This window comes from Callospermophilus lateralis, chromosome 3 (genome assembly GCF_048772815.1).
Source record: "Callospermophilus lateralis isolate mCalLat2 chromosome 3, mCalLat2.hap1, whole genome shotgun sequence".
Lineage (NCBI taxonomy): Eukaryota > Metazoa > Chordata > Mammalia > Rodentia > Sciuridae > Callospermophilus > Callospermophilus lateralis.
The window spans coordinates 161,172,679-161,198,282 of record NC_135307.1 but is presented as its reverse complement, the minus strand read 5'-3'; the positions used below and the strand labels follow the sequence as shown (position 1 = coordinate 161,198,282).

Here is a 25,604-nt window from a genome sequence, read left to right as displayed (position 1 = left end):
AAAGCCAACCATGAAAGTAGATGACTCAATTATGACAATAATAATTTCAGCATAATCCATTTTGAATTTGTTTGGCATTTTGCAAACATATAAAAATACTTGTAAGTATTCTTACAAATTCCACTAAAACAAGAATATACCCTTTTACTGACCTTACTTATACAAATGTTTCAAAAGTCTTCAAAGGACAGGACATGAATAACTTAAAATATAGGTACTGCAACTGGCTTTGTTTATAAACACAAAGCTGAGGAAAGAAAAAATAGTGAAAGCAAGGTAGACAGCATGTCTACATCTTCTCATAAAAGAAAAAAGAAAGAAAAAAGAAAGCAGTGAAGAAAAGCAGAATTGAGAGGCAGGTGACAAAACAAATGCTCTAAGACTTGATATTACATAGTCTGAGAACTGGAGTGACTGGAAGACAAGTTACCAGAGAAGAAAACAAACTCAAGAGTGCCCTAGTTGGGCGCAGTGGCGCATGCCTGTAATCCAGCAGCTCCAGAAGCTGAAGCAGGAAGATCTCGAGTTCAAAGCCAGCATCAGCAAAAGAGAGGTGCTAAGCAACTCAGTGAGACCCTGTCACTAAATAAAATACAAAATAGGTCTGGAATGTGGCTCAGTGGCCAAGTACCTCTGAGTTCAATCCCTGGTACCAAAAAAAAATGATTGGCCTACCCCTAAACCCAGACCTGTAGATGAGAAGCCGGGATGGGCAACAGAGAGAGGGGAGTGGGCATTTTCTTAAGCTCACCCACTTAAAAAACAGTTGAGAAGATTGACAAAATTTAAAGTACAACAGTAACAGAAGGGTTCTTAAAATAGTGCAAACAGCTTAAAACCAAATCATGAAAAGAAAGCTGAGCCAGGGTCTATAGCCATCATGTGGAACCCTGAGCTGAGCAATCATTCCCTTAAATTAGCAAGGTGTCTTCCCCCGTCCAGACAGCTATAAATTAAACCAGAAGGAAGTCCCCTGCAGTGGGACCTCTTAAGAATCCGGCCAGAAAGAACTTCTAAAAGGACTACTAGTACCCCCAAATTGGTGAAACCCCTTCTCCCAATCCCTCATTGAGAACAGGGGGAATAGACTGGTGGTAACCTGGCACAGGTGTGCCTAACCCTGCTCAACCTTACATGAACAAGGGAAGAAAGGTCTGCACAGCATCTGATCGCCAGACTCAGACAGAGACAGCAACAAAGCAGCTTTGTCCTAGAACAAGGAATAAAGTGGATTCACCATGCTCTGATCACTGACACTGGAGGGGGGTGGGGAGCCACAAAGGGAAGTCTAGGGTCTGGTCCCCAGAATCATGTGCCATACCAGAGGAAAGCTGCCCAAATGTGCAGGGACACAGAGACCTGGCAGCCCAGAATCTATGAAGTAGGAACAAGCTGATCCTAACTTTAACTGTCTTACAGTCTGACCCAGGATCACAACTGGCCAAGTAATAATGCATTGTTTAGATGCTTGCAGGAACTTGTATCAGACTTAGTAAACAGAGGGAATCAATGCCTGCCATTCACAATCTGAGGCAGTGGAAACTAGAGTCCAGGAGATCCTTCACTACAGTACCTCAGAGAGCAGTGTCAGTCAGGGGACTACTTCTGCACCACAGAAGTGGAAAACCTACAACCAGACAGGTTTCCTGTACTCAGATAGGCACCAGGATCTTCACTACCATGAAAAAGATCCACTAGAGGGGAGAGGATATACAGAAACCCACAGTCATCACATGGGCACCTCAGAGCATGCATTACTGTATACAAGAGAAATTACTGAATTACTATGTATGACAAAAACAGCCAAGCCACATGTCCAACTCCAATGAAATCCAAACCAAGATTCAACAAGACTTTTCTTTTTTATGCTAAACCATGACCAAGACATGGTTTACTATAAACAACTCTAATGCCAACTTTGATCACACAAATAACTCTTTAACTTGAAAGATAATTATTATCCCAATTAACAGCATTGACCCTTCAACCCATTTGAATGTATCTAATGATGTAAAGTATTATTAACTGGAATAAATTTTCATACCTTGTTTTTCTAGCTCTAGCTTATGCTTGTTCCTCTTATGCCCTACTCAATCCTCTTGCATTATCTACTACTACCTCAAACACTCACCATTCATCTATTTCTCTTTTCTAGCTTAGTGTAAATTATTCTTGTATATCTTTTCTCTCTCTCTCACTCACAATTATTTTTCCCTCCTTTTGCCCTCACTTAAGGTTATAAGTATTAAAATTAACAACTGATCTTTTTGACCTGTTTTAGAACCTTAGAATCCATAGCCAGCACAGCAGATGAAATTACAGAGGAGGAATTCAGCATGTACATAATTAAAATGTTCTGTGAATTAAAACATGATGTAAGAAAGCAAATATAGGCAGCAAAATATCTCAAAAAAGAGTTACATAAACAAATACAGGAGGCAAAACATTACTTCAATGGGGGACATAGAGGTTATAAAGAAAAACCAAACAGAAATCCTTGAAATGAAAGAAACAATAAGCCAAATTAAAAGTACCATTGAAAGCATCACCAACAGATTAGACCACTTGGAAGACAGGACCTCAGACAAAGAAGACAAAATATATAATCTTGAAAAGAATGTAGACCACAGAGAGAAAATGGTAAGAAACCATGAGCAGAATATTCAAGAAATATGGGATAGCATAAAAAGATCAATTTTAAGAGTTATTGGGACAAAGTAAGGCATAGAGTTCCAAAGGAAAAAAAAAAAAAAAGAACAATCTATCAATGAAATAATATCAGAAAATTTTCCAAACATGAAGAACAAATTGGAAAACCAAATTCAAGAGACTAGGAATAAAACCAGAGACTTTGCGTCCATTAGAAGAAAAAATAGGCCCAAATCTCCATCATGCCAGATTAGGCCCCTACTTCCTTAATAATACTCCTACAGCACAAGAATTAACATCAAGAATCGATAAATGTGAATAGACAGCCTACATCTTGGGAGCAAATTTTTACCACTCGCACAACAGATAGAGCACTAATCTCTAGAGTATATAAATAACTCAAAAAACTAAGCACCAAAAGAAACAAATAGCTCAATCAATAAATGGGTCAAGGAACTTAACAGTTCTCAGAAGATGATATACAATCAATCAACAAATATATGAAAAAATGTTCATCATCGCTAGCAATCATAGAAATGCAAATCAAAACTGTTCTAAGATTTCAGAATCTCACTCCAGTCAGAATGGCAGCTATTAAGAATACAAAAAACAATAAGTGTTGGCGAGGATGTAGGGGAAAAGGCATACTCATACATTGCTGGTGGGACTGCAAACTGGTGCAGCCAATATGGAAAGCACTATGGAGATTCCTTGGAAAACTGGAAATGGAACCATTTGACCCAGCTATCCCACTCCTTGGGAAATAAGTCCCAAAGGACTTAAAATCAACATACTACAGGGACACAGCCACATCAATGTCTATAGCAGCACAATTCACAATAGCTAAACTGTGGAACTAACCTTGATGTCCTTCAATAAATGAATGGATAAAAAAAAGTGGCATATATACACAATGGAATATTACTCAGCGATAAAAGAGAATAAAATCATGGCATTTGCAGGTAAATGCATAGAGTTAGAGAAGATAATGCTAAGTGGAGTTAGCCAATCCCAAATAACAAAATGCTGAATGTTTTCTTTGATATAAGGAGGCTGATTCATAGTGGTATCGATAAGGAGCGGGAGCATGGGAGGAATAGACAAATTCTAGATAGGGCAGAGGGGTTGGTGGAGAAAGGAAGCAGCATGGAGTTAGAAATGATGGTGGAATGTGATGAGCATTATTATTCAAAGTACATGTATGAAGACATGAATTGGTATGAATATACTTTGTATGCAACTAAAAATATGAAAAATTGTGCTCTATATGTATAATAAGAGTTGTAATGCATTCTGCGGTCATATATAAATAAAAAATAAATAAACACACAACATATCCATATTTATAGAAAAGAATATAATAAAAATATTAGAAGACATTAAAAAAAAAAGGCAACCCTAGTGGCTAGAGGAAGGCTGTGTCATATAGCACATGTAGGCTGAGAGGTAAAATTTTAAAGTAAAATAAAAACTAACCTTAGGAGCAATAATAATAAACAACAAAAATCACCACTCAGCTACAGCCAACAAATGCTCTTTGGTTGTACTTACTGTCATAAGAATACTCTGACAGTATATATGGAAACAACACAAACAGCTAAAATGTGGACAAGAAGTTGTTTTAGGTAGGATGTTCAGATTGGAAATTGCTTTCCATATAACTGTAAATTCTTTATCTCCCAAAACATTCAATGAATATCCACAGAAGACATTCCCAAAGTGCTTGCTGGAAATATACATATTAATACTTCTTGTTGTTGACTGTCTAAGAGCTATTTCAGTGGGTAGGAACTGTTTTGCATTTGTCTTAAATTTGAGCTTATCTTTTCTCTAACCTCTTCCAAACCTCCTTTTACTCTTCCTTTAAAATGATACCTTCCTGACTAAAGATATAGCTCAATGGTAGTGTACTTATCTAACATGTGTGAGGCCCTCAATTTAATCCCTATTGGTAGGGGTGGGGGTCCCCTATAAATATATTCAGTTTTCTGTAAATCAAATTTTCCCTGCTTCTTAGAATCAAATATTCCTAAAAAGTTGACTTCAAATACAAGATAACATTTGGGTCTCATTAAGTAGCTATTTTTTCCTGCCCTGGCCTGTAGTTTATCTGTATGTTTTCTTTGCCTTTCAAGCAGTTTATAATTTAACAATGTATTTAAGTTTTCCTACTAACAAACTAAAATTCTGGCCTCATTTGTCTGATGAAGCCATTCTGCTCATTAATTTATGGCAAGGAGAAATGAAGAATTACTTGCTTGTTCTACTGTTATTTTCACACATGCTTATGAATAAGGTTGAAAACTTCTAAACGAATGGCTAAGGCATAATGAAACAAATGGATTTTCTTAGACCCTACTCAAAACAAGAGGCTCAGTTGCAACTACTAAACTCACTCAGAAGCAGGGAGTTTTCATTGGGGACCCACACATTACTCCACTATGGTCTAGCATGGATCTTGAATTGTTATGGGCTACTGGCCAAGGAAGCAAAGTTTGTAGTATGATCATGGTAGGAGGTCGCATCAAAGTCCACTAGAGCCAGGATCCTTAAGTTTGCCCTCAGCAAATGATGTACCTCTTCCCCCTACAATTCAGATGGGATAGATGCCTGTTTGGGATCTGAATTCAGGCAGTTCAAGGGAAGTAAAAATGTATTTCCATCCCAGAGACTTTATAACCACAAGCCCACAAATCCATGGGTTTGGAATTCACACTACTCATTTGGGGTCCCAAATATTCTATCTAATTCAGTTTGAATAGTTTTTGGATGAGAAATGTCCTCAGGCACCTGGCAAATATTCTCTAAAAGAAGCACTTTTGACCCAGCCCCTGAAATTCCTATAAGAAAGATCCAAGACAAAGAGATACAATCAAAGTTCACTGTGAACCAGAGTAAGGAAAAACAAAAAAACTACAATGCAGAACAATAAAGGCTATGAATTTGGAATTACAGCCACACAATAAAAAATCAGCACTTAAAAAAACACAAGAGGAAATTAAAAGATTATGAGGAAATTAAAAGATTATATCATGAAAAGCATGAATCAGGTTTTGGGGAAAAACACAGCTGAAATGATACAAAGTCAATGGCTAAGTTCAACAGCACACTAGACAGCAGAAAAAGAGAATTAATGAAGAGAAAACTGAAGAAATTACACAGCATGCTACATAGATTCAAAGGGAAAATATGAGTTTTCAGAAACAGAGTGAGAAAATACCACACATATCAAACAGAAGTTCCAGAAAACAAATTAAATAAGATGAAGAAAATACAATACTTAAAGAGAAAATGGAGGAGAAGTTTTCAGAATTGATGAAAGATTCTAAATTCAGAATTCTGGGTATCTAACTAATGACAAGCAAGCTGTTAAAGCAAAAGAAACAAAACAATCAATCAATCAAAAAGATTTAGGTGAACTGTCCTTTAATTCAAAATCTCAAAGATAATGGATTTTAAGAGCTAGGGACCTAAGACTACTATTGAATGAGGTCATGCCTCTTTTGACATGATTCAAAAGTGTACACTGGGGGATTAAGATAATCCATTCAAGTTGGGTGTGACAATATATTCCTATAATCCCAGTGACTTAGAAGGCTGAGGCAGGAGGATCACAAGTTCAAGGCCACCTTCAGCCATGTAGTGAGAACCTAAGCAACTTAATGAAACCCTGTCTCAAAAAAAAAAAAAAGGACAGGGGGTGGGGGGGTGGGGAGCTGAGGATATGGCTCAGTGGTTCCCCTGGCTTCAATCCCTGGTACAAAAAAAGATAGTATGTACATTAGTTACACTGGCTTCCTCACTTGCATCTCTTGTGAACTCAGAGTAAATGTGCGCCTACCCAAAAAGAGATTATCAGGGGGACTGGCTCAGAGGATCCACAACAGAAGATACTTTTCCCTCTCTAATCTTCAACATTTTTAGCCTCACCACCATCTAACTCCAGAAATAATTCCACAAGAAATAATCTCTTATCTTTTATTCCTATTCATTTTTTTCTACCATAAAAAGCCTCTAATCATCAGTTTTCCCAAAACATTCCATGTTTGAATTCCTTTAAGGTTAACTATACATCTACACTATTGTCCCTGTTTGCCCCTCCAGCTCTCTACCACTAAATTCTATGGAATTCACAGTACATCAGCAGCAGGAGTGCATTACATTTCCAAACAATGTCATCACCTTGCTCTAATTAAAACCTAGAACTAGGGGCTGAAAGAGGAGAGTGGTAGGTATGAGGACATGTTGATCCAATAGTACAAACTTTCAGTTATGTTGAACAAGTTCTGAGGATTTTATGTACAGCATGAATGGTGATGGATGTGTTAATTAGCTTGTGGTAATCATTACACAATAATACATATATCAGATCCATATGCTATATATCTTGAACATATTCAATCCTTAAATTTCAATTAAATATTTAAAAAAACTATACACAATGGAAAGCAAAGGAATGAATGGTGAATGTGGATAACAGGTACCTTCGCAATGGAGAAAAGGGGAGGACCAAACAGGTAATTCTATAAATCATTGCAAAGTTCTACCTTTTTCGATAGGCTCATTTATTGATTATTAGAATAAATTAAAAAAAGAGAGCCACAATGAGCCAATGACAAGAGTCTTAATCCAAGGATTGTGAACCTAAGAATAAAAGGACAAGTTTAACAAATTTCCCATATCATTCATTTCTGTTCTTCAAAAGACATTATACACATAAAAAAGAAAAATCACCAACTAGCAAAAGATTATCTGCAAAATATATGACTGATAAAATATCAGCTCAGAATATATAAAGAACTCCTGTGTATCACGAAGACAAACATAAGACAACGATAAAAGTAGTCAAAATTCATAAAGTCATTTTACAGAAACCACAAAGTGATGACCATCTTCATTTAGTAGTTTAATAAAATGCCTGAATAATTCTTTAAATACTAAAGGCAAATCATGTCACTTTCATTTCCCATCTCACATAAGAGTAAAAGCCTAAATCATTTAGGGGTCCATAAAACCCTTCACGATTTGAATACCTCTCTGACCTCATCTTCCATTCTCCATACCAGGGCTCATTTTGCTTTAGCCATATTTGTCCAGGGCTCATTTTGCTTTAGCCATATTTGTCTCCCCATTATTCCAGGACATATCAAAAATGTTTCCTCCTGGGGATGCTTTACATTTGTTGCTTCTTTGGCCTGAAATATTCTTTCCCAGGATAACTCCTGGTGGGCACATTTATTTATTTACTTCAATTAGGTCTGTGTTCAAATGTTACTTTCTCAATGAAGAGTTTCCGAACTATCCTGTTTAAACTGTGAGCCATTCCTAACCCTGAACTCTCTACTGCCCTTTTGGGCTTCATGTTTTTGTTTTCATAGTCCTTGGTCACTACTTGAGATAATACATATTTTACTTATTCAATTTGTATAGTAAATCCTTTTGTTTCCTCCCTCAACCCATTCACACTAGAGTGTAATGCCCAATGAAGTTCTGGACCTTTATTTTAATTGGCAATATATCTCCAATAATAAGACTGGAGTCTGGCACATAATAGGAACTCAATAAATATTTGAGAATATACAAATTAAACCATAATAAAACACCATTAATTATATGTCTAAACTAGCAAAATTGAGAAAGCTGGGCAATATCAATTAATGGTAAGAATGAAGAACTATGGGAATTCACATTACTGATAAGAGTAAAAATGGTAGAAGCATTTGGGAAACAATTAGGCATGACCTAGTAAATACAATTATGAGGATGCTCCACAATCAAGAAATTCTACATATATCCAATAAATTCTAATATATACCTATATGACAAGCTGAAAAATATTAACAAATATAATATTCTAAAAGGCATTGTTAGTAATAGCAATAAACTATAATAACTGGCAGTAGACTAGAAACATTGTGATAGTCAACAAATGGAATTCCGCGTATTGGTGAAAATGAATAAACCACATATACAAGAATATACATAGACAACAAACCAGAATGTTTAAATGGCAAAGAACAAATGACATGAGGGTACAGAAGATGCTTTTATAAAGTTCAGAATTAACAAAAAACAACAGATTGTTGGGAAAACATGCATCTGTCGTAAAATATGTAGAAAAGGAAGGGAATGATTAACACAAAATGTAGGGGGATGTAATTGGGGCATCACCTATAGGACTATAGAATTGGTCATGTCTACGCGAATATCAGAAATTTCAGAATTATTTTTCTTCAAATTACACACACACACACACACACATATGTACACATGCATATATTATCATTTAAGTATATTGTTTCTAAATAAAAATTGAAAAATTAAAAAGGTAATGAATGAATGTATGCTTTTTTGGCACACATTTTGAAAACTGTGTGCTAAACTAGATTTCACCTTCCTATTGTGATTTAATCTTCACCAAAATGATAAGTATTTAAACCCAGATTTTCTGACTTCAAGTCCTCTAGGCCTTTTCCATCATCACATCAAACTGTCAATCCTATCTCAAATTTCATTATAAGTAGGTCTCACTTTATACACTGTATTTGAAAAACTCATCTGTAAGTTATTGACCTGAAATTCACAGGTACATAATTATTTTTCTATCTGGGAAAGTTTCTGACCACAGAAGCTATGAATATATGATATATTGAGGCTGGGGTACAGTTAAAATGACATTTCTAAATCAATTTCAAATTTTTTTTTATTATAAAAGAAAAAATTACTTAATTCTCTCTAGCATTCTAATATTTTAAAATCTTCATAACAGCTAGTTACATCTAAATTCAAGAGTGTTTTTCTTGCTACAGTCTAAGTACGTTCTTCCACATTTCTGCAGATGAGTTTATATATGTTACCTATACTTTATGACCACAGTTGTTCCCCCTTATCCATGGACAATACTCCAAGACCCTGGTGCATGCCTGAAACTTGTATAGCGCTGAACTTTATATTACAACCAGTATATTAATGAAACAATAAATCTGGTAACTGATCTGGCTACTAAATGACTAAAGGACTGGTGGTGTACGTAGTGTGGATATGCTAGACAAAGGGATGACACATGCCATGTGCCAGATTGCACAAAATTCATCACAATACTCAGAATATGATGTGCAATTTAAAACTTATGAATTGTTTATTTCTGGAAATTTCCATTTAATATTTTAGGTCTCTATGAGTAACTGAAACTGCAGAAAGCAAAATTACAGATAAGAACTTCTGCACTTCTTTCTGAAAAAAAAAAAAAAAAAAAAAGACTTCCCAAATAACTACTTAAAAAGTAGTGTCTTCCCAACCTTTTTCCTATTATGGTAGATGTATAAAATGACAATGTTTGTATAGCACACTAAAAAGCAATCAGATAAGGAAATAGTCTGGGGGCTCTGGCTGGACCAAGGGTTAAAGGATCAATATTTTGGCAAATTTGGCATCCACTAATGGTAAGATAGTTGGAACTCTTTGAAACAAAGTAATCACTTAAGGTGATTACTCTTTCAACTTTGTATATTTAATTAACTGAGTATATTGTGTTGGCAATCTCCTACATACAACATAAAAAAGTTAGACTAATGCAGAATCAAAATAATATTAAAATTTAGGGCTTCAATATTTCCATGGCTTGTTTTATAAGCGAGCACTGTTTCTATTTTGATGAATTATCTGGTGACATTACCCACTAAGGAAATCTATGACAGATTAAACATTCTATGGATCCAAAAAGACATCAGAATCTTGAAATACCAACTAGTAATATACATGCCTAGAAGTCTGAGTCTCCAACAGTAAATATGTTAAAAGTTTCCTTTTGCCTTTTTTTTAAAACCTTCAGAACAGCTTATTAATCAGAAGCCTTTCTCAGATATTGTCAAATGTGATCCTAGTTGTGAACTAAAACGTTCTCACACCTAAGAGCACAAAGTGGGTTGTGTCAGGTAAATAATTACTATTTTTTTTTTTTAAAAATCCCCCAAATTCTCAAGTAAGATTCTCTGAGGGTCTTATTTATCTTTGTGCACACAATGGTAACCACATTCAGACTGGCAAGAACACTAAACTAAGAGCTTAGGCCCCAGATTTAATTAGCATCCCAGAGAAGTATCCCTTAAATATTTTTAATGAGTTCTGCAGATAGATGAAGATTTGAACTAGTTTTTGCTCCCAGCTTTTTACCTTAAGCAAGTAGGTATCTCCATTTTTTCTTCTGCAAAGTAAGGTATTAACCACTTTTACGAATTTAATGTAAAATTGTTTTTGCTTCCGAGGTCCATGTGAGTGGTATGATTTTTCCGAACCTTTACCTTCAGCTTGTGTATGTCTTTTCCTATCAGATGAGTCTTCTGTAGGCTACATATTGTTGAATCTGTTTTTTAAATCCAGTCTACTAGCCTATGTCTTGATTGGTGAGTTTAAGCCATTAACATTTAGGGTTACTATTGAGATATGGTTTATACTTCCAGCCATGTTTGTTTATTTTTGTTATTTAACTTGATTTGTTTTTCCTCCTTGATTAATTTTTCCCTTTACTGTGCTACCTCCCACTGTTGATATTCGTTGTTGTTTTTCATTTCCTCTTTGTGTAGTATTTTGCCCAAAATGCTTTGAAGTGCTGGTTTTCTAGCTACGAATTCTTTTAACTTTTATTTATCGAAATGTGGTATTTATACACAATGGAATATTACTCAGCATTAAAAAAATAACAAGATCATGGCATTTGCAGGAAAATGAATGGCATTAGAGCAGATTACGCTAACTGAAGTTAGCCAATCCCTAAAAAACAAAGGCCAAATGTCTTTTCTGATATAAAGGGGGGTGACTCAAAATGAGATAGGGAGGAAGAGCATGAGAAGAAGATTGCCACTAAATAGGGAAGAAAGGTGGGAGGGAAAGGGAGGGAGAATTAAAATAATGCATCCAAATAACATGAAAGGCATTTTAATCTCCTTGTATTCCCAGAAAAAAATGAGCAATGGGAACCTAAAATGAAATGTTTTATGACAATGGAAGCTGACAATGCACAAAATAAGTTTGGTTAAGTCTTACACAGACTTCCCTAATCAATGCAAGTCAATTCTTGGAAAACACATATGCCTTCAAAGTACATGCTTCAATTTACTCGTAAGGCATATCATTCCAAATACCAAAGGAAACTCATCCAAGTTAAACTAGTGGCACTTATCTTTAGGCATATATAAGATCAAATTTTCAAGTTCATGCCAAATAACTTCAAAGATAAAAGTTTTCCATGTTGCTGAATGAGTAGACTTAATTATATGTCTTTCGATACCTCATTTAATGAGAGCTATTCCACACACCCTCAAAGATTAAAGCAAGGAAGGTAATGTTGTAAATGTATGAGGAATAACACAGGGTTCCTCCCACAAGAAACCAGCAAATCAGCAGTCCTAGGCACATTTCAAGCTACAGAAGTTTTTACCAACTTCACCTTCGACTCAAAGCTTAAAATTATTATTGCACTATCATCAATGAACAACAGTCTGTAAGGGCCTAGCCAAAAAACACTGAAAAAGACTGGCAAATCTTTGAGAGCACAGGAATGCAGCATATGCTCCCAGAGTAGGGTTAAGTTTTGTATCAAACCAAACATCTATAAAAAAATACTTATGCCTAATCCTTTACATGGCTTCAAAATCTGAACATACTATAGAAACTAGATTTAGCTTTGATTTAGCTTTATGTATAATTTTATCAGCATTTCTGAGTCTTCAAAAACTAAAAAATAATTTGTTCCTCAGCCAGCACCCAAATTAACAGAACTCTTTCAAAAAGCAATACATGATAAGAGACACAAGATGTTCTACTCTGAGGAATTTCTTTCTCAAGCAAATTCAGTAAAAGGTTATTATGTTATCCAAAATAGCAAGATATTATAAAGAGCCTAAAACCTTACCACCAGGAGGGTGACTTATAGTTTAACAACCAGAAATGCAATGGAATGTGAGACAAACATAAAATTATTTTAAAATACATAAAAATAAATATGATAAATGAACAAAAAAGTGAAATATAAAACTGGAGCCTTATATAATCAAGTAGTTGTAGAAAATATATAAAACTGAATGTGTTAAGGTAGTAAATTTATGGGTTATATGAATCTTCTATTTTAGGAAAAAGAGGACAGCAATAATGGAACTGTTGAAAGCAAGTAGTTTGAATGAATTCTCTCAAAATAACATATGGAACATGTGCAAAGAAAAATGACAATTTGTTAGCCAGACAGTTGGTAAATAGATAGGATGATGATGTGGGAAAACCAGAAATAAAATAGGCAAAAGTCCTGCTTTCAAGACTAAAGAACTTAAAACTTCAAAAAGCATAGCTGTGGGCTCTGGGAAAATAATATATGCAGCAAGTTATAAGTTCTCTCTTTTTGAGCAGACTTCCAAAAGATCACAACTTATTTTTCTAAAAAGTACTATGGTCTGGAAATAGTGGCACAAGGCAAACAGTACAATTGGTGTGATACATGTGTAAAGAAGAATGGACTTCATTAAAAGACTCATTCTAGACACTTGCAAGTAGAGTCCCTTATTGATGGATACATTTAACTGGGATTCTATGGAGGCAAAAAGAATAGAGAGACCAATTAACCTGAAACTTTTTTAAGGTATGAGAATTTTAGCATCTTGAGAAACTACTAATGTAAAAATGCCCTTAGTTTTTAAATAGTCTTGGAAGACTTAAAACAAACAAACAAAAAAACCCTAAATCTTAATGTTACTGAGGGAAAAAAAAAAAGATCTTTCAATAATTCAGGAAACACTGAGAAATTTCCCAGCAACTCTATGGAGAAAATGTGCTAGCAACATTTTTACATAACTTTAGCTGCTTCTCATTTTTATTACACATTCCACACATGATTCAAATGTTTTTGCACAGTATGAAGTTTCTGCTTATACCTTACAAAGCCTTTATAGGTAACCTGTTAACTGGATGATTCAAGGAAGGAGCACACATTTAAATTTTAAAATTCTAGCCACTTACCAGCTGTAAGACTCTGTGCAAGTTACAACAGTGCATTGTGACTTGGTACCCTCTCCATCACAAAAATAGGAGGCAAACTGCAAATTCTTTTTTTTTTTTTTGGGGCAGGGAGGTACCAGGGATTATATTCAGGGGCACTCAACCAATGAGCCACATCCCCAACCCTATTCTGTATTTTATTTAGAGACAGGGTCTTGCTGCATTGCTTAGAGTCTTGCTAAGTTGCTGGAGGCTGTGAATTTACAATCCTCCTGTCTCAGCCTCCCAAGCCAATGGGATTACAGACGTGCGCCACTGTGCCCAGCTTAAACTGCAAATTCTTACAGCTTATTTTTAAGTTACGGTTTTCCATTTAATGTCCTCCTCTAAACTCAACTCAAAAATTTAAACATCTGGTTATTTTAAACTTCTAACTAAAAACAAAATTTTTTTTTTTTTTGTAAATAAATATATTTCAAAGAATGAATACATTGGCAATAAATGGAAATAGAGATAGCCAAAAGTAAATAGTGAACAGGTTTTGAGATGTCTGAAAATGTTTGGAACAGAGCTGCCTAACAAAAGGAATGTGCAACTGATTCAAAACATTTTATTTCTGAATAAAGAATGAATAACACAATAGCCATATATTCATGTCCTTAATGCTTGGGTATTTAAACTTCCCAACGGAAGAAAAAATATATATATTTGAGGTAGGGAGAGACAAAGGATAGGGAGCACATACCAGAAAATGCAATTACAATGTGAAGTGGAAGAAAGAATAAGTAGAATAAAAAAAGAGCTGCACCCCTGCTCTGTGCCACAAGGAGTGGGAATCAAGAAAGAAACACTTCTTTCACTCCTTTTGGTAGGTAGGATAGAGAAGGCCTTCTTTCCTTCCCTCTGGATTAGCCACCTCCTTCCCAAGAATACTCTGGGAGTTCTTGACAAGATACCCTTCATGATGTTCACAGTCTCACCATTATTAAAGCTTTAAGACCATTAGAACTAACTTTATATGCCCTTTTTTCATACTTAAGCCCGTCCCATAAGAAGTCTCCAACTTTCAAATTATCTCTTCTAAAAAACAGTAGTAAACATTCCCAGTTCCCATTCTTTCTATATGACTGAATCCCCCTCCTCATTAGCAGTCATAGTCAGCCATGAATAGTCATTAACAAAACCCCTTATATCCATTTGCCTATTAATTTAGGTCTAACCAAAAACTTGTTCTCCTTTTAAGACACAACCTCTGCTGTGTCCCTTTAAGGAGACAAACTCTCCTGCGACAAAGTGTAGCCTCCATGCTACTCAATGCCAATTCTAGTCTACTAGCTGATCCAATCCTTAAGCCCACACTTTGAATATTATGTTATCAGAGCATACCAGCTACTATACGTTTTTATTGTAGGTATCTAAGTACTATAGTTACTACCCCTCCTCATTTCTTGAAGCTTTTAGTTGCTGGCTCACTACCACTTTCTCTAATACTTCTGTCACTATCCTTGATGATTTCAATATCAACACAGATGATCTTTCCAATACCCTGGACCTCACAATTCACTGATCCCCTCTCTTATTTGGTTCTATACACCAACCTATCTCAGAAACCCACTTGAAGGATTGTAACTAGATCATGTCATTACCACAGATTACAAACTCACCATAATCCTATCCCAATCACCCTACTCTTCAAGAGTCAGTTCCAATTTTTCCATTTTACTCTCTCTAGTACCTGAAGACGAATAATTTTTCTGTCTTATACAGGAATTCAATCCATTAATTCTCTCACTTTTTTACTATCCTTCACTCTCTACATAACTTCATTTCATTTATGACCCAAAATATACCATGATCATCATTAGAGTTGTCCTTTGTGTGTAACTCTAAATCCCCTTGCCCCTCTCTAGCTTTGTAATACTTGGTTGACAAAACTAGTCTGGTTTAATCTAACACTTTCCTTACTCCATGTCTGTACTACACTATTAAATATGGCTAAAGACCAGACCTCAAAAGTCAAAAGTTGAATGTGGAAGCTAGTCCAAACTAAGAGGGGTAAAAAGAGAGACAGAGAGGGAGGGGGGGGGGAAAGGGAGGGGAGGGTGTCCATTAAAAACAGAAGATTGGTGGACTAGGTGAAGGAGACTGAGGGGCAGGGCGGAGGGACGGGATAAACAGTGGAATGAATCTGACCCAACTTTTCCTTTGTATATATATGAATCGTGAATCTCACCCTCACGAATATAAGACATTAACTGGAAAAAAAAAAAAAAACTGTAAATAGCAGAAAGATCAGTAGAGTAGAGGGAAGAGAATGGCAGAGGGAGGAGGGGACAGAAAGGGGATGTACTGGGGACTGAATTAGAGCAAATTATATTCCATGCTTTTATAATTATGTCAAAATGAATTCTAATATTATATGTAACTAAAAAGAAAAAAATGTAGCTAAAGAAAAACATGCAATCATGACAACTCATCTTCTTTAAATGACAAGGGCATCCTTATTACTGCTTAGCAATCTTATTTACATACATTTCCTTCTGCAATCTTTTTTTTCTTTCTTTCTTTTTTTTTTTTTTTTTTTTTTGCAGTACCAGGAATCCAACCTAGGGCACTCTACATTGAGCTACATTCCTAGCTCTTTTTATTTTTTTGATTTAAGACACGATCTAAATTTCCATGGCTGGCCCTATACTTATGATCCTCCTGCCTCAGCCTCCACAACATCTGGGATTATTGGGATGTGCCACCATGTCTGACTTCCTGCACTCTCTTTAACAACTTTTTTCTCTTGTTAAAATGGATGAACTAACTGTATGCACATCTACCAGAAGCCATTTTCTCTACTTGTACAAAAATATCCCAACTCTTGTTACCGACTTTAGAACACAGTTCTCTGAATTATCTTTTTTTTTTTTTCCTATCTCTAACTCATTCCCAGAGGCATAAAGCATGCAGTTACTTTTCCCATTTTAAAGACAATTATTTCTTGTTTTCACTTTCCTTTCTGGTTTCTTATCCATTTTTCTGTGATCCATTATAGGAGCCTATTCAAGAATTATCAAACCATGAGTACATAATAACTTAGAAAATGGTTGGAGAAGGATCTCTACTACTTAGAGCGCTAATTAACAAATATAGAAGGAATGAAAGAAACAGAAAATTAGTATTTTGCAACCAACAATATACTCAAGTATAGATTATCAATAAATACTAAAACCACCAGGTAAAATGCTGGAAGACAAGATATTCACACAGTATTTCCCCCAAACTACTTACTAATTACAAAGGAAAAAATGTGCCCTTACAATGGAGAAATCAGCCAGATGCCACTTGCCGTGAGTAAAGTTAGTAGCACAAATAACAAGACAAACTAACATTATATATCTTTATGTGGAGCAATGGGATGTATATAATCTCATTTATAGAGGACTCTTTCAAAAATTATTAAATGAATTGTAAGCAAACAGACAAAACCAGATAGTGGGATTCTATTAGTCAACTGGATATTGGATCAGGGAAGAACTATAGATTATTGAAATAAAAAACTTTACTATTATATTGATATTAAATTCCCCTGGTATGACAATGGCATTATACTTGCTGTAGAAGAATGTCTTTGTATTAACAAGTTATACAGTGAAGTGTTTTTTGAGATGAAGTGTCATGGTGCTTGCAACTTTCTATCAAATATTTTAGAATAAGGACTTGCCTATACTTTCTGTCTCCAATTCTTCTATTCCTAGTCTTGATTTAGTCACTTTCATCCCTCACCGTTGATATCACCAATGAGCATTACTTTGCCAAATCCAATGGTCATCCTTAATCTTTATTTTATTGAGCTCTATTCTCATTAAAATTCTTTTTACTGTATGTCCCACAACCCTGAATTTCCTTCTGCATAGCTCTGCCAGTTTCTTCTCAGATGCTTTGGATGGTCCCTCCTCATTTCCTCTCCTCTAAATGCTGGAGGGCATGAATATCTGTTTTTGAGCCTCTTTTCTTTTCTACCTGTATTCACTACCCTGTTCTTTCACTTTCAGAGGTTTATACAATGAAGATTCCCAAATTTATGTCTCTATCCCTGACTTCTTCCTGGAACTTTTATTTGCTTCCTTACAATGTCTAGTTGTTATCTGACAGGAATCATCAAATTAACATTTGGGAAAAAAAAAGAATTTTGATGTTCTCTTGCAAACCTGTTCTAATCATAATCTTCATTATTTCACCATTAATGCAACTACTCCCCATTTTTTTTTTCTTGTTTTCTGGCTTTAATCTACTAGCCAGAGCAGCCAAAAGTGATCCCATTAAAAATAAAAGTCATATCCTCCTCCTCAGCTCAAAACCTACAATGTTCTTCATCTCACAGGAGGGGTTCATACTCTTTTAATGGCCTACAAGACCTTCAAATCTGATTTCAAGTTACCCTTTTGGCCTCTATTTTTTGCTTCTCCACTCTCTCCACTCCAGTTACAACGTTATTTCTACTAATCCTCAAACAACAGATAAACTATAGTTTCAAAGCAACTCATGTTCTTTTCTCTGCTTTCACTCTTCCTATGCATGGCTCATCTCTACTTTCTTAAGTCTCTGCTCAAATGTTTTTCTTGTTTATCATCTGTCTCCCCTCACCAGAATATAAGATCCACGAGATCAGGTGTTTGTGTATGTCTTTCACACAGATATCTAGAATAATTTCTTGTATATAACTGGTGCTCAGTAAGTATTTTATGGGTTAAACTATGAAAGCTGGGGCACTGAAGAATGTTGAGAAGAATAAAAGACCAGATATCCTTTTCTCATTAGTGTCTATGAAATTAGACTCAGCTTAAAAAAAAAGGGGGCCTTTTTTTGTGATGCTAGGGATTGAACCCAGGGCCTTGTGCATGTGAGGCAAGCACTTTTTAGGAACACATTGTTTGTTCATGTTCTAAATAAAATTCCATAGGTGGTATTATTATTATTCAGCTTGCATTATCTACAAAAAAGTATTGCCATGCATATTAATTGAACTATTAATTCAGATAAGGTTATGTAAGAAATAAAACGTACAAACTTCATTTATAGGTATATCACAAACTCACTGAGACAAATGCATCGGTGAAAACCTAATATGTTAATTACATGCATAACCTTATTCACTAATTAAAGTGAGTCAAGAAGGATAAATTTAGCAGCACATGGAGATAGGAGATATTACTTTGCATACATCAAATTAACTTATAATTAACATTTTTATAATTTATAATTCTAATTAATAAGATATTATTACAATTCCATAGAAAAATATATCAATAGAAAGAGTAGTTCATTTCAGTTGTTATACCCATGAACCTGTTATCTCTCCTAATAAGTTATACTTCAGGAATTAAACTCTTGTTACAAGTTTGTATAACCCAATATAAAAAGAGAAAGTTTAAATAGTTTAAACTAAAATTTCTTTTAAAAAGTCAAACCAAACAATGATTAAAGGTACTTATTTTTCTGAAGAATTAAGTATATTGGAGACTCAAGCAACAGAAGGACCAAGGAATGACATAATCTCATACTGACTCTCTGTGGTTTACTAAAGTATAACAGCAGAAAATCAAACACACAAATCCACCAAAACACACAAATGCCATAAACCATACTTTGAGGTTTATAAGGTGCCTTATAAATATCTTAAATTGAACAAGAAAGGAATTATTAGTCCCACTTTCCAAATGAGTAAACTAATGTTCAGAAAGATTAGCTCAATGATCTCATATGATGTAGAGTATGTAAAAGACCCTTTATATTTTTATACTCACATGTACACATATGCATGTATATAAATAATAAGGGTTCAGGTAATCCATTAGGGGCTTTCAGAAATATTACAGTGTAGAATGTTTAAAACATTAGTGTAACTTGAGGTGTTCAGTTGTCTATTTGAGAAAGTTAATTTTTCTCCACTCAATTAAAAGAAAAAAGAATACATATACACCCAAGAGTGATGATAATTCCATGAAAATGGCACTCGTGCTGATTGCTAAAGGCATTGTAAGCTGGTATAACACTTTTGGAAAGAAATTTGGCAATAACCTCAAGATACAAAAAATATTCATGCCCTTTATTTCTATTTCTGGGAAGCTATCCTAAGAAAATAATTCAGGATATGGAAAAGCTATAGATTATTTATAACATCCTAGACACTTGGCATGTGAGACTTAACATTTGAGGTTTTGACACTGGTAGTTTTAACAGCTTGTGAGAGAACCACAGGTTGATCCACAGCATATGTGCAGTTACTATGTGAGGGAGGAAGTCACATAACATAGTTAGTTAGCTTGACTGCCAGCATCTGCTTCTCACTGTGGCCTGGTTGCTCTCTACTAGTCTTCACATACATAAAAGTAGTTCTACTGCAAGGGAAAAAAGAAAAAACATCTGTGCAAAAAAATCAGTCTTTCAAATTAAAAGGCCAAAAAAAAAAAAAAAAGCAGCAAGCCAATTACTTGGCTAGGGATGAAAGTGAAGAGATTTAAGAAAAGACTGATATTTGTGAGTTTAGAATCAACCTGTCATTTTTCTTTTCAATTCCACAGATCTACTGTAGTGAAAGATTACAAATATGGCTAAACAGAAATAGTAAATTCAACAGCAATCTGTCTAAGCAGTGGTTGAATGCTGCCAGTAGTGAAATTATAGATGATAATTCATTTTACATTTTCATTTTATTAATATTACATCCACAAATGAAAAAGTTCAGATAAAAAGGTACTACTAAATAGAAGAGGGAGCAGTTCCCATTTTACTTCATGAGGTCAGCATTATCCTGATAGCAAGGACTTTTCAAGACAACTACAGACCAAAAGTTCTCATTAACATGGGCAAAAATTTGTATTCATGAATTCTGCATGCATGGATTCAACAAACTCTGGATCAAAAATATTTTCTTTAAAAAACTGTGTCTGTATTAAACATGAACAGACTTTGTTTCTTGTCATTATTCCTTAAACAATACAGTAAGACAATTATTACAGAGCATTTACATTGTATTAGGTATTATAAGTAATCTGAAGGTTAAAGTGTGCACGAGGATTTGCGTAGGTTACTTGCAAATAACAGACCATTTTATTCTATAAGAGACTTGAGCATCTGTAGATATGGGTATTAATGGGGAATCCTGGAACCAATTCCCCAAGGATACTGAGGGAACAACTGAATGTAAACAGCAGAAATCTGCAAAAATGGTATCAGTTGCAAAAGCACATGATGATTTGCCCCAAGACTATTGGAAAAAAATATAATGTGAGTGCTATAGAACAATTCCAGTTTATCCTAGCTTTGACATTATTTTAATTAGCATTATTCTAGTGTTGTACTACTCTACTACACCATATTTCTTTATTTACATAAAAAATTGTGATAAAAGACTATATATATAATACATGTTATATGTTAATGAAACCTCATGAATAGGATAGGAGGGATTATGGGAGAAAAGACCACTTGAGAATTACATATTTTGAAAAGAAGTATATGAATTAATTTCAGATCACATTGTAACTAGATTCAAGTTTCTATATTCTAAGAGTACAAGAGTCAGGCCTAGGAAAAGTCTACTTTCATAAATGGGCAGTAATAACTTATAGTTAATAGATCAAAGAAACTAATTAAGAGTATGTTGGTAAGAGTCTAAAATGCTAGTCCTGAAGTAATAAATGCCACATTAATTTCCTCACCAAAACAGTTCTGAAAAATAAGATTTCTAAACTTGTATTTCCAAAGAAGAGTTGGGTTCTTTACCTTTGTATCTAAAATGCACTCAAAACCCTAAATAAAGAAAAACCAGAACACATTTAGTATCTAATTCTTACCTGGAACCCACTTAATCTCCATTTCCATATCATTTTCTTTGCCTTTCTTTTCTTTTTCTTGAATAACTTGTAAGAGCTGTCTATATTTAGCAATTTGTTCTTCATCATCCTTCTGAGTTTTCTTTGTTTTTCCATCTTCCACATTGACTCCATCATCACCTAACAGAAAAATCAATATAATTTAATACACAGAAACAATTCATTTCTAATTCCAGTGTTTAGATCTCACAGTTACTCCAGCAATTTTCTAAAACAATGTTATCAGACATACACAGAATATATTTTTAGTTTTTTTTATCTTTTTAGTTGTAGATGGACACAATATCTTCATTTTTATTTATTTATTTTTATGTGGTGCTGAGGATTGAACTCAGTGTTCACACATGCTAGGCAAGCGCTCTACTACTGAGTTACAATCCCAGCCCCGCAAGCACAGAATATTCAAATCAGACTTTAACTTCTGACAAGCAAATGAATTAAATGAAAGACTTAGATCTTATGTATAATAAAACTCAGCTGCAATATAAGGTAGCAGTGTTATAGTAGTTTACATGGGAACTGCCTTTTTTTTTAATCATATTTTAAAATAATTCTCTAATTATACAACATCCTTAGACTTCTCTTTCTTTTAAGCTGCAAGTTAATAAGAACTGCAGACAGTGGACTTTCTGTCCCTTGCCATCCAGTACCTTAAAAAATATTCTAATCAAATATTCTGAATATTTGAGTGAATTTGGTAGATGGATTTAGCTTCTTAGGCTGAAGAAAAGAGATAAAAGAAGTTATAAAATCCAAACCTAATTTCTTTCCATTTGACTGTAAGCAATCACACTTACTCTAAGGATCTTGTTAATTTAATTTACTAATGATAAAAACAAATAAATTAGGAGTTAATTCAATTAATTTCACTGTGTGGAAAAACATTCACAATTCCATTTCCTACTTTCATAAAAATAATTCGAATACAAAGAAACAGTATAAAATTCATGGGCAACAAATATCAAAGAAAACTAATACATGAAGTTTGTTTGTTCTACATTTCCACTGTAATTCTCCAAGTCAAAAACATAAATTAAGAACTTGGGTTTTAATGCAAAACATACAGACATACTGAATTGACTAAATGTTCCTAGTAGAGGAAAATTTGGAAGCAGAATAATGAAATCCCTTCTTTTTAAAACCTATGGCTTACTGTTCACCAAAAATGTTTGACATTACTAAGTAGATACCTGTGAAACATCAGTGTGAGTATACTCCTTATGTATTAAAAAAAAAAGTGATAAGGAAAAATTAAGTAATTTTATATGTGTGTGTATGTATATATATATATATTTTTTTTTTCCCCTCCCCTCTAAAAGAATAAAAAAATGGCAAAATGGCAGAGGACATTCTTTCCATCCTATCACATTTTCACTCAAACAGCTGAAGTTCATTTTTTTCCTGTTTGTGCCACAATAATAATGTTGGATGGAATTCTGTCATGAATCCTGTAATTCAATGGATAAAACATCAGGAACACATTAACAAAATGGCAATGTATTTCTTTCTATTAAAAGCTTACTTCTGAAAACATAATTAGAAGCAACCTCCTTCCAGGTTGAAATTTTAGTGGTAAGATTCTGATGGCTTACTTTAAATTGATTTTTTCCAGCTCTAAAATGTGGAATAACTCATGTAGGTCTGGTTCCCTCCCCCTACCCCAATTCAAGGACAACACTTTGTGAGAGTCTTAGTACTATATAAGTAGTTTTTTAAAAAAAATTTAAGAGTTTAACTACTCTCATAAACAATAATCAGGAGCATCTAGTAACTCCAAAGCATTCAAGTATACTATTATAGCTATCAGAGGAAATAAATTAAGGATAAAAGTAATTTTACTCTCAATTGAAATACTGACGAAAAAGGCACCCCTTAAAAAAATTTAATAAGTAGTATATTTCAAATGAACAGGTATTAATCTTTAAAGTTTTAAGAAATAAAAATATATAAGGCAAGGTAGTATACTGATTAATTTATGTACATTATTTCAATCTTTCCAACCATGAGCCGAGTATTATTATGATCTTTCTTTAATAGATACAGAAAGAAAGTAACAGGGAAGACAGAAAACTTAATCTATGTTATTTCACTATGTGGTGAAGTCAGGATTTGAAACCCATAAAACCCAAGTTCTTAACGAGAATGTACTAACAAATTAATCTTTATTTATTCATATTATGTATCCTAATGTCAATCATGTCATTTAAAAATTTAACTCAGTTTTCCCATACCAGAGAAACCTACTTGAAAAACTTGGATCCAAACTTCACAAATATTCATGGAATATTATCTTTTCCCTGTATTTTAGAGCTAAGAAAAACTATCCAGAATTTTCAGAAAAGTTCTAAATGTCTAACAGACATACAAATAAAAAGAAAATATAAATAAATATATGTCTCTCCACATTTATCAGGGAAAAGGACATAAAGGTTATTTGTAAAAAGCACAGCACTAAGAAATAAAATGTTCACTTAGTTCTTCAGAATGCCAAAAAAATAAATAAGCAACAGCCACTGAGGCCTTAAAAATATGTGAAGTCTTTTGTGCCCAACATAACTACCATTGCAAATTATATATTTTCAAATACTATTAAATACTTAAGCAATTATGTGGTTTTATTACATGATGTCCCAACAAATAAACTAGAATAATTAAACATGATTTTTCCATTCCATGTATGGAATACTATTCAAGACTAGTATTTTATGAAAAACTTTTAAAAATGAAGCATTATATTCAATAGTCTAAAAGAAATAGTAATAGACCAATCACAGGATCTAAGAAAGTCAAGGCTTAATGGCCCCATGTTAAAATTAAAGAAGCATTTTTGCATTTATTTATCAATAGTCTATAAAAATAATATTATGCAAAAGGAAAACCAAAAAGCAAACTATAAATTATTAAGTTAAAAGATACTAATTTTTGCTAATTTAAAATACTTATCTACATGTTTAACATCTATAGTTCTTCACTTTCTATCAGCGCTAATCCTCTTACTCATAATTTTTCATAGTTGGGAATTCTTCTATTAGATAAAAAGAATAAATATGTGAAGGGATCTGGCATATGTTATCAAGCAAAAAATGACATGAAATTACAACCAAGCAATCAAATTTTTAAAGACAGATCTAATACAGGAAACATTTATTTGGGGCTTTGGTTATTTAAAGCATACAGCATTTATGATTTAAAAGTAACCATTAACCATATCAATCATCAAAAGAAAAATCTTAAATGAATCAAAATAATCTGAGAATTTTTCTGTTTCTATAAGGCAAAGTAGGTACTTGAGATCAATCCTTTCACTGAAAACATAAAGTTGGAAGAAATATTTTTAAAATCTTTTAAAGCTTTAGAAACTTAAAAAAGAAAGAAATGTTTCAAGCAACTAACAAGTTAGTGAAGAATTACCATGTCAAAATTAAGAAAGAAATACTGGAGAGATGATCCCAGTGTTAAAGACTCAGTTTACTCTGAAAGCATTTCCTACTTCTTGATCCATAGAAGCCTTAAAACTTGGAGTAATGTGGTCCTCGACTGAGAAAAGTAAATGAAAGTTCACTCTCTTAAGAAAGTTAACCTCATGTCAGATATTAAACCAGCACACAAAGATAACGAGGCCCACAAGTAAATAAAGATAAACATCTTGTTAAAAAAAATAGTAGCCAATGTAAAATATATGAAATATTGAAACTGTCAGACTATAAAAACATGTTTACTACTTATAGAAATAAAAGAATATGTTAAAGCTATCTGCAGTAAGTATAAAACTTATAAAAATGATGTTATTGACAGGAAAAATAGGGGAAAAGGACTTCCAGAAGTTGAAATATATAATAACCAAACTTAAGAACTCAATGGATAGATCTATTAGCAGATTCAACATTGCTGAAAAGACAAGCAGTAAATTGGTTAAAAAAAAAAAATCCAAAATGCAATGGAAACAATAGATAAAAAATTTATTTATTTATTTTTATGTGGTGCTGAGTATCGAACCCAGTGCCTCACACATGCAAACACTCTAGCACTGAGCTGCAACCCCAGCCCCCAAAATTTAGTAGATAGAGAAGACATTAATGAAAAGTT

At 33.9% G+C, this 25,604-nt stretch overlaps 1 protein-coding gene across 3 annotated transcripts in view; it reads right to left on the bottom strand.

The window, feature by feature from the left end:
* The window catches only part of Esf1 (ESF1 nucleolar pre-rRNA processing protein), a 72,353-nt gene that overhangs the window by 29,285 nt on the left and 17,464 nt on the right, over positions 1-25,604 (bottom strand). For all 3 annotated transcript variants that reach the window (XM_076848948.1, XM_076848947.1, XM_076848946.1), the window contains exon 9: positions 21,480-21,638. In XM_076848948.1, coding sequence (XP_076705063.1) covers positions 21,480-21,638 — 159 coding nt within the window. The remainder of the gene's footprint in view (positions 1-21,479; positions 21,639-25,604) is intronic.